The 14420-nt window shown below is 60.9% G+C and overlaps 1 protein-coding gene across 1 annotated transcript in view; it reads left to right on the top strand.

Moving 5' to 3' along the window:
* ADGRA1 (adhesion G protein-coupled receptor A1) overlaps window positions 1-8851 on the top strand; it is a gene marked incomplete at its 3' end in the record, with an annotated part of 32673 nt that extends 23822 nt beyond the window's left edge. Inside the window, exons 5-6 of the mRNA XM_082854183.1 lie at window positions 6572-6670; window positions 7630-8851. Of these exons, the coding sequence (XP_082710309.1) occupies window positions 6572-6670; window positions 7630-8851 (1321 nt within the window). The remainder of the gene's footprint in view (window positions 1-6571; window positions 6671-7629) is intronic.
* Window positions 8852-14420: the final 5569 nt, after the last annotated feature.

Here is a 14420-nt window from a genome sequence, read left to right as displayed (position 1 = left end):
CCAGCCTCCTCCCATCCTCCCTCTGGGCCGTGCGCCTGTCCATCCGTCTGTCCTTTGCCGTAGGACAGCGCACACCCCCTGTATCACCTGGGGCTGCTGGCGTTACAAACTGTCCCGACTCCTACCAGCTGGAAAGCACCTTCTGAAGCAGGAGTCTGGGGCACGAATGCTGCGTCCGGTTAACAAACCCGTCCTTCTCTACAGACGCCTCGTACACTCAGCTCTGTGATTCCACTGCCACTTACACTCCTGACTTCCGCCTGGGACGGGAATTTCTGGGTGGTGTAAGCTGGGGGACCAGGTTCGTTTCCTGCTCCTGTTGGAAAACATCACCACAAATTCAGGGGCTTAAAGCTATACAGATTTATCATCACACAGTCCTGGGGTCAGACGTCTAAGCCAGCCCCCCGGCTAAATCCACGTGCGGACAGGGCTGGCCCTTCCGGGCGCTCCGGGGTCGAACCCGTCTCAAGTGCTTTTGCCGGCTGCTGGTAGTGGCTGCACCCTCGGCTCTAGGCCCCTCCAGCGCTGGGGTCACGACCTCACGGAGAGGCTGCGGCTGTACTGGAGTTGGCTGGTTGGGGTGGGGAGTGGAGGCTGCAGGAAGGTCCATGCGGGGGCGGGGGAGCCGGGGCAGGAGGGGGCGGAGCAGCCCCGCCGCGGAGCATCCCCACCGCGGAGCGCCCAGCGGCCGCAGCGAGAACAGCCGCCCTGGCCAAGGGGCCGGAGGCGGCCTCCAGCGCCCTCTGCTGACCGAGCCTGCATGGCGCCCCGCCATGGCCCTCCCCACCCGGCATGTGTAGACTTGGAGCCTGAACAGCCCAGGCAAAGGCTGCGCGAAGCTCCCTGCAGAGGAAGAGGCGCCCGGGGGCTGGAGGGGGCCTGGCCGGAGGCAGCAGAGAGGCCGTGACCGCTCACCCCGCAGGACTCCAGGGCCAGGCCACAGGCTGGCTCCCGCTGCAGCCTCGCCGTGGGGGGAGGGTGGTGTCAGCTGCGTGGGCCCCGACTGTCCACCGCGGGCGGGGCAGAGGCAACCTACTGGCTCCAGGGCCCCGGCTGCCTCTCGGCCTCCAGGGAAGAGAGAGGCGGCGGCAGCACTGAATCGCCCCGGGCTGAGACCCGCAGCGGGGTCTCTGGGCAAGCTGTCCCCCCGCTGGCTGTGGCTTAGCCATGTCGCCGGTTTCTCCATCCACCCAGACACCAGAGAAGAGCCCACCCTGGGCCCCCCGCTGCAGCCAGGCGAGTGTGCAGGGCAGGGCCCAGAGGACAGGACGGGGAACAGTCAGGTGCCTGGGCCATGGGGCCGCCGGCGGCGGTGCAGGCTTGAGCAGGGGTCCCTTCCATGCGTGTCACATCCCGTGGGGCCGCCTGCCGATGCGCCTCACCGTGTGCTCAAGGTGTCTCCCGATCCAACCCCGGGTTTCTCTCCGAGCAGCCCCGCCAGCAGTGGGAGCAGAGCGGCTGCAACACGGGGGCGTGGAGGCCCGCAGGCCAGACCCCTTTGCTGCGTGGCTGGAGCAGGACCCTCGGGCTGGGTCCCCAAGCACTCGCTCCCCTGGGAAGATTTCCCCAGCGCACTGAGGCAGTCGCGCCATCGTCCCTGCAGTTTTATCTGGCCCGGCCGCTGCCCCGCCTCGCGCTGAGCTGGAATCCCGGAGGCTGGCTCACTGCGCCTGCAGGGTGTGCAGGCGCAGCTCCTTTCCCTCGGCCCCTCCACGGAGGCGGCAGCACCCCCAGCCTCTGGCCCTCAGGCTGCCCCTCACTCAGGCCTCGGGCCACACTGGCCTGTGACAGCATCCTGCGAATCTGGCCAGTTTCTGGGCACGTCGCTTCCCTTTTCCTTCTGCTCTGGGCTGGCCGCGCGGGCCGCGTGCTCACTGCCGGAGCCCCAGGGAAGGCACTCAGAGCTCATGCCCTGAGGTGCTTGGACGAGTGCAGGGGCCTGCCCCACCGTGCCCGCTCTCACCTACAAATAGTGGACATCCTACGAGAACAGAGACTCGGCACCACTCTTCAGAGCAACGTGCTGTGCTGGCAGCAGCTTGAGGGGAATGGGGTGGGTGAGGCCCACGCCTTCATGGAGAACATGCAGGTGACCAGGGCGTGCAGGGAACAAAGCAGATGGCGTGGCAGGCACAGAGGAGGTGAGCCTGGAGCCGCAGGACTGATGGAGCAGCGGGAGGGCCCGGGGTTCCGGCAGAGACAGAAAGGGGAGGCCCAGGCAGGAGTGAGCCTGGAGGGACTGCAGGCAGCGATGGGGGTCTGGCCCACGGAGGTGCTTGGAGGGGCCCAGCCACCTGTCACTGGCCATCATCAGGCTGCAAGTGCTGCTGCGCAGGCCCCGCCTCCCAGAAAGAGCTCTGGCGGATTCTCTTCAAGTGGGGAGCCCCCAGCCTCACCCCAGGAAGGGAGGCCCTGGTGGAGGGGCCGCGCTCAGCTGTTCTCTCCATGGGGAGACCCCTAGCCAGCCTGGATGGGACAGAGCCAAGTGTCCCTGTCCACTGTCAGGCTTCCCTCCAGGACCACACAGTCCTGATGCTAGGGCTTCGTAGTCTATCCTGCAGTCCGTGTTATTTTCAGGATGGCCTTCGATAGTCCAGACCCTTTACATTTCCATATAAATTTTAGAATAAATTATCCACTTAAAAGAAAGAATCTGCTGGGATTCCGGTTTGATGTCATTGTAAACAGCATTTTTAGCTTCCAATGGTTTCCTGCTCGTGTACAGAGTATAACTGACTTTTTGTGTGATAAGCCCGTAACTGTCTAAATGCTCTCGTTAGTCCCAGCAGTTGTCTTGGAGACGCCACAGCATCTTTCAGGTAACAGGTCAGGTCACCTGCAAACAGAACTGTACTTCCTTCATTCTCACTGGTGCCTTTACTTCTTTGCTGCCTCATCAGGGTGCCGGGGTGCCCAGGACAGGGTTCGCAGGGGCTGGGGGGAAGGGCACCTTGTCCGTTCCCGATCTTGGGAACCTCCACCATCTCACCGTCAAGGATGACCCCGGCTACCAGTTTTCATAGACGCCTCCCAGCAGGTTGAGGAGATTCATCGATTCCTAGTTTGCTGAGATTTTTTGACGATGAATGCATCTTAAATTTTCTAAAATGTTTTTGCTACACCTATTAAGCGATCACATGGCTTCTCCTTGAGTTTATATGATGAACTGCATTGATCGATGTTTATGAATAACAGGCTAATTCGCATTTCTGTGATCATTCTTACTTGATCACGATGCTTTGTCTTTTTCATAAAGTCCTAGATTTCATTTGCTGACACACTGTTGGAGATGTTTGTGTCTGTGCTCGTGAGGGTTGCTGTGTGTAATCAACTCTTTTTTAAATGTCTCCATCTGAGCTGGGTATCAGCTCATGCTGGCCTCATAAACTGAGTCAGGAGGTGTTCCCTGCTCCTTTATTTTCCGGAAGAGCCCATATCAGATTGGTGTCCTCTCTTCCTCAGATGTGTGTTCTGATTCACTGGGGACACTCGCAGAGCCTGGAGTTTCTCTGCGACATGTTTGTGGATACTGAAGTCAGTGTTTTCACTGGAAAGAGAGTATCCAGATTTTCCAATGCTTCTCCTTTCAGTTTTGGTAGCTTGTATTTTTCTCCAGGAATTTATCCATTTCATCTCAGTTGCTAATAGCTGGCGTGCAGTTGTTTACAGTATATGCGCATCTTCTCAGTGCCTGTGGGTGGGCGATGCTGGCCCCTCTTTCCTGATGCTGCCAATCTGTGCTCTCTCTCTTTACCCCGATCAATCCAGCTATGAGTGTATCGTTCTGTTGACTTTTTTTTTTTTCCGGAAATCAATTTTGGCATGATAATTTTCACTATTTTTTTTTTTCATTTATTTCTGTCCCTGTTTTTGTCATCTTTTTCCTCCTGGTTACTTTGAGTCTACTTTGCTCTTTTGTTTTTCTGCCCTGTTGAGGTGGAATCTTCAGTCACTGAACTTTAGACCTTTCTTTTTTTCCTCATAGAAATACTCACGGCTGAGAGTCCCTTTAAGCCCTGCATCCCAGAAATATTATACTGCATTTTTTCTCATTCTGATTAAAATATTTTCTAAATTCCCTTATGATTTCTTCTTTGCTCCACGAATTATTTAGAAGTATGTCATTTCATTTTTCAGATATTTGTGGTTTTCCTAGTTAGTTTATTGCTATTAGTTTCTAATTTAATCTCACTTGGATCAGAGAATAAACCCTGTATGATTTCGATACTTTTACACTTATCAGCACTTGTTTCATGGAGCATCACGTCATCTGCGATGGTAAACGGCGTGCACTTGAAAAGAATGAGTGCTATGCAATTACTGGGTGTGATGTTCTAGAAAGCGCAATTCGGGAAAAGATTAATGTTCTTGTTCAGGTCTTCTGTTTCTTTGCTAATTTGTTGCCTGCTTGTTCTACCAGTTGCTAAGAGAGGGGGATTCAGAACATCAGCTATGACTTTGGAATTCTTTGTTTCTCCCTTTAACTTTGCCCATGTTTGCTTCACATGTTTTGACTCTTCCCTTTGGCTCCCACGCATTTACCGTTGAATGTCTTCCTGTGAACTCACGTTGATATCATTATGAAATGCCTCCCTTTCTCTCTTCTCTTAAAAGTTTATTTTGTCTGGTATTAATGCAGTCACGCCGGCCTTCTTGGACTCAGTTAGTGTGGATAGCTATTTCCATCCATTCATTTTCAACCTCTCTGTGTCTTTTTACTTAAAATGTTTCCTCCTATTGTAGACAGTACACAACCAGGTCTTGCCTTTTTGCTGTTGTTAATCTATTCTGATTACCTCTGGCTTTGACTTAGAATGTTTATTCCATTAAAATTTAATGGGAGTTTTGGTTTGGTCTCCATTTCATTATTTGTTTTCTGTTTTTGCTTCTTTTTTCTCTTTTTTTTTCTGTCCTCCCTTTTCCTTTTTTATTTTCTTCTTTGAGTATTTTAATATTTTGTAACATTTCATTTTAATGTATCTATTAACTTTTTGCCTATTAGCTGTTCATGGTTGCTTTAGGGATTAAAATCCACAGCCTTTCCACAGTCTCTTTGACACTTACACTATTTCATGTAAAATACATTAAAAGCTTGGCCACTGCATGGGACCATCTCTCCTCCCACCCTCTTTATGCTACAGACACTATAGATAGTGCCCTTACCTATACTGTAAACTCCTCAAGGCAGTGTTAAAGTTCTTTCTTTAAACACCAATATATATTTTAAAGAAATTAGGAGGAAACAAAACCTTTTATATTTGCCCAGATGTTCAGTATTTCTGATGACCTTCACTCCTCCAAGCTTCTGTCTGGTACAGCATCCTATCATCCTGAAGGAGTTTATTTGGCGTTTCTTTAACTGCAGGTCAGCGGACAACGAATGTTTTATTTTTGTTACAATGTGTCTTTCTTTCTCCTTCGTTCTGGAGGACGTGCCCTCTGGATACAGAATTCCGGGAGGCACAGAGTCCCCAGCCGTCACCGGGTGTGACCATGTGCAGGGTCATCCACTTCCACCCATGGACCTGGAATCCGTGTCATTCCCCTCACTGCGGACCTGGTGCCCTCCGATTGATTTGGGCATTTGTGGCATCCTGTGAATGACACCCTCTTATGGGGAATCGTCCCCGAGCTGGCCCCTTGCTCTCCCCATCAGAGGCACCACCCATCGCCGTGTGTGACCACCAGCACACTCCATGGCCAGGTGCCCATGGCACGGGTGCTTGGCAGTCCCCAGCCCTCGCGCTCCCCAGGATACCGCTCCAACACCCTTGGATGGAGCTGTCGGCTGCGGCCCCACAGATGGGACAGTCAGCTCACAGGGGGCGGAGGGGAGGCAGGCAACTCCCTTCCAGGCGAACCCCTGTCCTCCCAGGGAGGGGTCAAACGCCAGAACTTGGCCCCAAGCAGCTGAGAAACTGGGCTGCCAGGCAGTACACAAAGGCACGAGGAACGGCCCCTGTGAGTTTCTCACCCCGAGGTTATCAGGCCAACTGGCCTGAGCGCGCACGCCTAGTCGACTAGTCGCTGACACCAGCCACCTGCTGGAACAGGCGTTACCTGGGCTCGGGCCGAGAGGCCCCAGCGCCGGCGGGATGAGCAGCTCCGCCTGAAGGGGGCCAGGCGGCTGACTGTAGTGTCCACCACAGCCCCGTACTGTCCCCCATGGAGCATGCAGCCCCCTCCACCCTGTCCACTGTGGTCCCCCCTCCACTCAGGGGCTTCACGTTCTCCCCGTTATTTCTGCCGTGTGAACCAGGGCACCACATGTCCCCAGACGCACGTGCTGGGCCCAGCCAGGGTCACCTCTGCACAGGTGTAGCAGCGGGGGGGGGGGGAGGGACACATGGAGGAGACGTGGGGCGACCCAGGGGGTGGGGGAACGTGGGGGGCAATGCGGGGGGTGGGGAATGTGGGGCGCAGGGGAGGCCAGGTCGGGTAGGGCGCTGGAAGCGGCTCCGCCACCAGGGTGGACAGTTGCTCGGCCAGGACGCCCGAGGAAGGCGAAGGGGGGCTGCCCTGGGGCTGCAGGGGGACTGGGAGCGCAGTGAGCGGCCCCTTCTCGCAGGTTCTACCTCATCAGCGGAGGGGCCCCTTTCATCATCTGCGGCATCACGGCCGCCACGAACATCGGGAACTACGGGATGGAGGACGAGGACGCCGCGTAGTGAGTACCCGGCGCCGCGGCCCTGCCCAGGAGCGCCGTCCTCCCCACACGCGGGCTTCCCCGCCTCCCATCCCCCACCCCCCGTCCCCCACTCCCGTCCCCCCGGCACCGCGGGTTGGAAGGAGGGGTGGAGGGGGGTGCCCGCGGCAACAGGGCCGCCGCGCCCCGGACGGCAGAGCGTGGACCCGGCCGAGCATAGGAGCTGAGACAGACCCCGCCCCGTCGGCGCCCCGCCCACCGGCCCCCCTCGCTCTCGGCGCCCCCGCCCTAGCTCTGCCGCCTTCAGTGCCCCCTGCTGCCGGCAGGTGGGCTGGGGCCCTCGGCCTCGCTGGCCCTGGCCAGGCCACTCCCGCTGTGAGGCCACCGGTCGGCTGCACCCGGCAGTGGCTACTGTGGGCTTCTCAGGCTCCGGGGCTGCAGGGTCCCCACTGGGCTCTCCCCGAAGCCGCCCCCCCTGCCCTCCTAGGGAGGCCGGTCTGGCCCCCTCGCTCACAGGAGCCAGTGCCAGCCCCAGGTCGTAGCACAGCCCCCAGCCGACCCTCGGCGCTAGAGCCATGCCCCCACCCTCACACTCCTCCCCCAGTGCCCCCCCAGGGCAAAGCCCCGCAGGACACACAGGCCCTGTTCCCCCGGGGCTCACCCCTTCCTGGGCCCGGCACTGCGGCCCCACCAGGCCCGGATGAAGCTGGGAGGAAAGGCAGCTGCCTGAGAAAAGCCGCAGCGCCAGAGAAGCGGCCCGAAGCTCGGAGCCCAGGCCTGGCTGCCGCCTGCAGGCCACCACCACCGCCGGCGCCCCCAAACTCCCACCACGCTGTCTGGAGGTGGCGGCCCCGTCCCGATTTCGTGTGCCTCCTTCTCTCACGATGGCCCTCCCGCGAGCTCGGGGAAGCGGTGACCCCTGGTCCCACCCGCTGCCCTGCCTGGTGCGACCCCCTCGCTGACTTGGTTTCCTCCCACAGCTGCTGGATGGCCTGGGAGCCCAGCCTGGGCGCCTTCTACGGGCCCGCGACCTTCATCTCCCTGGTCACCTGCGTGTACTTCCTCGGCACCTACGTCCAGCTGCGGCGCCACCCAGAGCGCAGGTACGAGCTCAGGGAGCGTGCAGAGGAGTGGCAGCGGCTGGCAGGGTCAGAGGCCAGCCAGAGCCCCGGGGCCCCGCGGGCCACGCCGCCCGCCCACGATGCCCTGCTCACCTCGCTGCTGCAGAACGAGCACTCGTTCAAGGCCCAGCTGCGGGCCGCCGCCTTCACGCTGTTCCTGTTCGTGGCCACGTGGACCTTTGGGGCGCTGGCCGTGTCCCAGGGCCACTTTCTGCACACGATCTTCAGTTGCCTGTACGGCGCCTTCTGCGTGACCCTGGGGCTCTTCGTGCTCATCCACCACTGCGCCAAGCGGGAAGATGTGTGGCACTGCTGGTGGTCCTGCTGCCCCTCCCGTGGGGACCCCCACGCCGCGAAGCTCGGCGTCCGCCCCGCGCTCGACGCCAACGGGGATGTGCTGAGCCACGCAGCCTGCCTGCAGGACTCACCGCGTCCCGGCAAGACGCTGGGCTTCGGCCACCCGCCAGCCGGCCACTGCAAGATGACCGACCTGCAGGCCACCCAAAGCCACGTCAGCTGCCTGTCACCAGCCACACCCTGCTGTGCCAAGATGCAGTGCGAGCAGTTGATGGAGGACGCAGCCCATGTCCACGTGCACGAGGAGGACGCCTTCGGGCATGACCCGCACCGGCACAGGTGCATCCAGGGCAGAACTAAGCCTCACTACTTCAGCCGGCACCGGGCAGCCGCAGCCGAGCGGGAGTACGCCTACCACATCCCGTCCAGCCTGGACGGCAGCCCCCATAGCTCGCGCACGGACAGCCCCGCCAGCTCGCTCGAGGGCCCAGTGGGGCCACACTCGCTGGCCTGCTGTGCCCAGGGTGACCCCTTCCCCTTGGTCAGCCAGCCTGAGGGCGGCGACGCCAGCCCCGTGCTCTGTGGCTGTCCCCCACGGCCCGGCGGGGAGGCAGCCCACGGCCCGGCCCACTTGGAGATGCTGCGGAGGACACAGTCCCTGCCCTTTGGCGGCCCCGGCCAAAACGGGCTGGTTAAGGGTGATGCACGGGACGCTGCGCCCTTTGGCTCTGACAGCACGGGTAACATCCGCACGGGGCCCTGGAGGAACGAGACAACCGTGTAGCAGGCGGGGCTCTGTCACCTTCGCCCACACGGCCCGGACGTGCTTCAGAGCAGAGCCAGGCCCTTGGCCACGTGAGGCGGGCAGGGGCTCACCGCCTGACCCAGCCTTGGCGGCACCGCCCTGACCCCTTCGTTGGAGGACCTGAGCAGGAAGACGCTTTGGGCTACGTCGGCCTCCACGAGCCCCAAGGGCAGCCGGGAGGTCCACGTCCACAGTCACCTGCTTTCATCCCATAGTGCCCAGTCCCCGGCAGCCCAGGGCAGAAGCCCACCCTCAGCGCCTGGCGTGTATCCCATCTGCCCCGCCACCTGCCTTGCTAGGCCTGGCCGCGGCGGGTGGCGCCCCCGATATTTCCTAGTGTTTAATGTGTGTTTTCTGTTTAGGTTTGTTCCTCGGGACCAGCAGGCAGCCTGCCTGTCAGTCCAGAGCGCTCTGAGCAGCTGCCCCAGGCCCTTCCAGTCTCAGGGGGACTGGAGTCAGCACCTCTGCCCAGTGCCGGCTCCACCTTCACCCCCGCCCCACAGGCCTCAGAGCATCACAGACGCTGGGGCAGCAGCCGTCCTCTGGGAGCACAAGGGCAGCGGGACTGTCAGTGACCCTAGGCTTTCCACGGGCCAGTGGGGTCTCTGAGGGGCCTGTGCCTTCGGAAATGCCCACACACCCTTTAATGTAGACTCGACTTCCGAAGCCAGGCGCTGTCGGGGCTGGGTCCCGCCCACACCGTGAGCGTTTGGGAACAATAAAGTCCCCTGCCACAAAAAGAGAGGGTCTGGCATTTCCATGAACATCTGGGCACAAAGCCATGACTCAGAGGACAGATGTCGGTGACAGATATCCTTCTGTGACAGCAAGTGGTGTGTCCCATGGGAAGGGGTCCACGGGTCCCCGTGGAGAAGCTGAGACACCCAAAGGGATGTGTATGTGGGCCTCTGCAGTCTTTGCTCCCTCCCTCCATCCCCTGGGGTCTGTAACACATGTGCACCCACACACACGTGCACATGTGTTGGTGCATGTACCACATACATGTGTGACCGTGCCACGTGCATGCACATGTGCACACTCCCCACACGTGCACAGTACACCATACATGCACAAGAGTGCACACACACGCACTGCACACAGCATACATCACACATGCCACCCGTGCATACACGTCTACTGCGCACAGACATGCACACAACACGTTACGCACACACAGGATAGAGTGTTTTCCAGCCGTCCAAGCGCCGAGCTCTCCTTGCCCTGTGCAGCCTCGTCACCAGGACTTGTCAGCGTCTGTGTCTTGGGCGGGGACTCCAGCAGGAGCAGATCCTTCCTCACACCCACCTGGGTTGGGGGGCTGTCCCGTGTCCCAGACGAGATGCCCGGTATCTGAGCACAGGAGCCCCACTTCCTGGAATTCCTGTAAACCTAACAGTGACGTTGTAACAGACCAAGGTGGCCGGTACCTGCCCCGAGCCCCATATATCCTCACATGTCGACCAGACGGGCAACCGATGACCGCTGGGTGGCTCCTGTCTCCACCGCCGACCAGCCTGCTTGCCCGCTCCTGCGGCTGACAGGACCAGCACCCTGGGGCTGTGCTGGGCACATGCTGCAGGCGCAGAACCGTCGACGAAATACAGTGTTGTCCTTGTTGGCACTGTGGGAGGCTGGTTCATAGCGTCCGCAAGCATCTCTCTCCCTATAGGGGGGCAGGCCCACCGTGGTGCCCGGGGCTGGGAGAGGCCGGGGAGCCACAAGGCTGCCCTTTCCGGCCCCTCCAGAGGGCGTCCCCCATCCTTCCTGCCCCGGTGCCCCTGACAGACCAGAGAGAGCAGCTCATCATTCAGACCAAAGAGATTCGACCTTAAATATTAAACATCGTGTGTTTCAATATTGGTTCAGCCTCCTGAGTCCACTTGGAGACAGGGTTGTGACACCTTCCGTTTGCAGGTAATGTCTTCCAGGAATAAAAATCCACAGCACGACCGCATCTGGGAGCGCCCCACGCGGATGATGCCTCCAAAAGGATGCAGGGCAGGAGGTCACAGCCACAGCCCATCGTCTGAGGTCTAACGCTGTGTGTCACCCCTTCCTCTGTGCTACGTATGTGCATACACGCGCGGTGTGTGTGTATGTGAGAGTGTGCTTCCTGCGTGTGTGTGTGGGAGTGTGCGTGAGTGTGCCCGTGTACTGAGTGCATTGTGCATTCTGTGTTCAAGTTGGTTTGTGCACATGTGTGAGTGTGTGCATGTCAAACAGTCTGTCACGTGTGTGTGCATTGTGAGTGCACGTGCAAGGGTGGGACTGTGCTATGTTGAGTTGGGTGGGTGGGTGCCTGTGTGAGTGAGTGTGCATGCGTGTGTGTAGTGTGAGAGCACGTGTATAAAGATGAGTGTGAGAGCACATGATAGTGAGCATGTGCTGGTGTGTGTGTGTGTGAAAGCGTGCACGCGTGAGTGCATGCATGTGTGTGTGCTTACGTGTGTGTGTGCGTTGTGTTTGGATCACGTGGTTGCGTAGAGGTGTGAGTGTGGGGATGAGTGTGCGTGTGTGAGCATGTGGGTGCCTGAGTTGTACGTGTGAGCGCAGGAGGAGCACACGTGTGTGTGCGTGCGTGTACATGCCCTTCACAGAGAGCCCCCGGGCTGCTGTGGGCTCCTGTCTGACTACCGGGGTGCAGGCCTGGCGGCCTCACAGGGTCGCTATGACAGCCTCAGTCAGCCCGGAGGACTCGGGGGACTTGGCAGCCCTCTCCTGAGTGGTCCAGCCGGGGACGCGTTACAGTCCCTCCTGAGCGCTGGTGTGGCGTCATCTGCTGGGGACCTGGAAAGCGCTCGCCCGCGGGTCCGGCCAGCACTGCTGTCTGCAGGGAGCGTTGGTGGTCAGTTAAGGGCACCTCCACCGACCCCCTCCCCGATTTCTCCAAGGAGCCCCTTGAGCCACCTCTGAACAAGCCACCCCTGGGAGCCCCTCCGGGTCTGTGGCGTTGCCTCAGCTGGGTCTGCAGGAAGGGGCTGGACCAGGACTGAGGGGGGCACCCACTCTGTCTCTCATCCTGCTGGCCCTCTGGGCTCCTTAAGACGCAGACAGTCGAGGAGAGCCTTGGGGCCCGGGAGTGGCCTCTGGGGGGTGGGGTCACAGGGCATGAATCGCGGCTGCAAAGGCAGCTGTCCAGGGGCTGGCGCGTCGTGCTGGGCCTCCTGGGGGGCTGGGGTGGCGGCAGCAGTGTTCGCCGCTTTGGGAGGCCTGTCCTCTGCCAGGCTGGGGACGTTGGCAGGAGAGGCTCGCTCTCAGCTCCTGGGGCCCTGGGCAGGGGCGCGGCCAGCCACGCGAACGGCCACACGCAGACGTGGTGGCTGCAGTAGGGCCGCATCTGCCCTACGGGCACCCAGGTTGCCCCTGTAGTCCTGCCACCCGCCCCGAGACCCGCGGTGTTGCCAGGTGGGGAGGGGGGACTGGCGGGCCTCAGGCATTGGTGTCACCAGCAGCTGGACACAGGCTGACCGGCCAAGGTTGGCCCGAGTCCAGGGCAGCAGGTGTGCGTGTTCTGCCCCGAGGATGGCCGCCAGCCCCGCCCTGGTCTGCACACCCCCGGTTCGTCTCTGAGCCGAGGCTTCAGCAGCAGCTGTTACTACGATTGATCATCTACATATTGATTATTGATTTATGCCCCTCGGGGGGAGGGGGCACCTCTGGTCCTGATAGAGGCCAGCTCTGCATCCCCCCAGAAGGTGGGACAGAGGGACAGGGTAAGAGCCCTGTGAGGACACAGGGAGCAGTGCTGCGGCAGCCACGCCCGCTGCAGGGTGCAGGGCGTGGCCCTGGTGGGCGCGGCCCTGGTGGGCGCCTGGGGAGGCCAGTGGGGGAGGGGAGCAAAAAGGCCACGTTGGAAGGTCTCGAGGACCAAATCGGAGAGCTTCGGCCATTCAGGAGGGAAGGCGCGGCAGGAAGGGGCACACGGGAGACCCCTTGGCATGAGTGAGAAGGGCTCCCCCAGACGTGACCCAGGGCCCTGTGCGGCCACTTCTGGGAGGTGGGCATCCCCCTCACGGCAGGCGGCTCAGCCTGCAGGCGTGGGGCTGGTGGCAGGACGGCTCCGCGGGCCCCACTCCGGTGGGCTGGGAGGGAGGGGTTGTTGGTTAGGGCCGGAGTGCACGTGGCCAAGTCCGATGGCCCACCGGCCACCTGCCTGGGCCTCCCACGAGCCGCAGAGCCAGCGCCCTGAGCACAGACTTGCCAAGGGACAGTCCTCCAGGGGCACTGGACAGCAGATCCAAAGGCGCTGGCCTGGCGTCGGAGGTGGACCAGAAACCCTGGCGCCCGGGAGGGAGGGTGGCTGGGAGGCGTGGGGGGCAGGGCTCTCTGGATCCCCCACCGGGTCACAGCCCCACCGTCCTCTCCGCTGCCCTCACAGCCAGCATCCTGGGCACCACACGCCAGCGGCCTTGGCTCCGCTCTGTCCTGCTCGGAGGCCCAGGCGGGCACTGGCCACGGACGGCCTCTCCCTCGCCCAGGGGGACCCAGGCCCTCCCGCCGCCCTGGGCGGATGCACTGAGAGTGACACTGGTTTATATCCACTCTCTGTGCACAGACATCAAGCCTTCCCTGTCCCTGGCAGCAGGTTACTTCTCACACACACAGCTCTGGCAACACCCCCGGGTGGCCCCTTTCAGGGACAACCCGGCAACTCAGACGCGTGTGTCCGGGGTCCTGGAGCGCAGGTCCCTCCCACGAGCCGGTGTCTGTGGCCTGGTCCCAGGGTCGAGTCTCAGTCACTCAGATCCAGGAGAAATGTGTCTGTGTTGGGGCAAGTCTGGGGCCGAGGACAGACGATCCGCATCTCTTACGAAAGCCCGTGAGACTGAAACGCCGTCTCTGGGGTGCGTGGACCTGCGTGGCGCCGCTGGCCACCAGGAAGGCCTCACCCCCCCACCCCGAGGGCGGAGAGGGGGCCGCAGGGCTGAGCTCGGGGCCGGGGGAGCAGGTGGGCGGCACAGGACGGACATGGTGGGAGCAAGGGGTTGGGGCCGCAGTAGATGCAAGAAATAAGATTCGGGAAGGAGGTCCCAGGTCATGGGGCCGATTGGACGTGGAGTTGGGGTCTCAGGTGGGAGACCAGGGCGTGTGGTCAGTCAGGGCGGGGCAGGCACAGGCCTCAGCGGTGCTCCGGCGGAGAAACCGGGGGGCAGAACAGCCCAGGAGTCAGGGGCTCAGCAGCCCTGGGGACGGTGGGCGGGGTCCCTGCACAGGCCACAGCCTCAGAGCGCAGGGGAGGCCACAGGTACACGGGTGCCCTCGGGCGCACACACAAGCTCTGCTCAGGGACGTGCCCGGATAAGCACACGCGTGACAACACACACACAGGAGTGCAAGGAAGCACATGACAGACATGCCGGCCTGTGTACACACACACGTGCACACTCAGGCTTTTCACCCCAGCCCTCTCCCCGCAGAAGCGGGTCCTGTTACCCACCCGGGTTCAATTGAAATTGATCAGAGGCCAGACAAAAAATTCAGCACGGCTGTGCTGGGGCCCCTGCTGCGGCCGGGGGAGTGAGAACAACAGTCTCCTCCCTTGCTGGCT

Source organism: Leucopleurus acutus (assembly GCF_964270905.1).
Source record: "Leucopleurus acutus genome assembly, chromosome: 14".
Taxonomy (NCBI): domain Eukaryota; kingdom Metazoa; phylum Chordata; class Mammalia; order Artiodactyla; family Delphinidae; genus Leucopleurus; species Leucopleurus acutus.
Note: the sequence above shows the minus strand (reverse complement) of the source record. Positions and strands in the feature narration are given on the sequence as shown.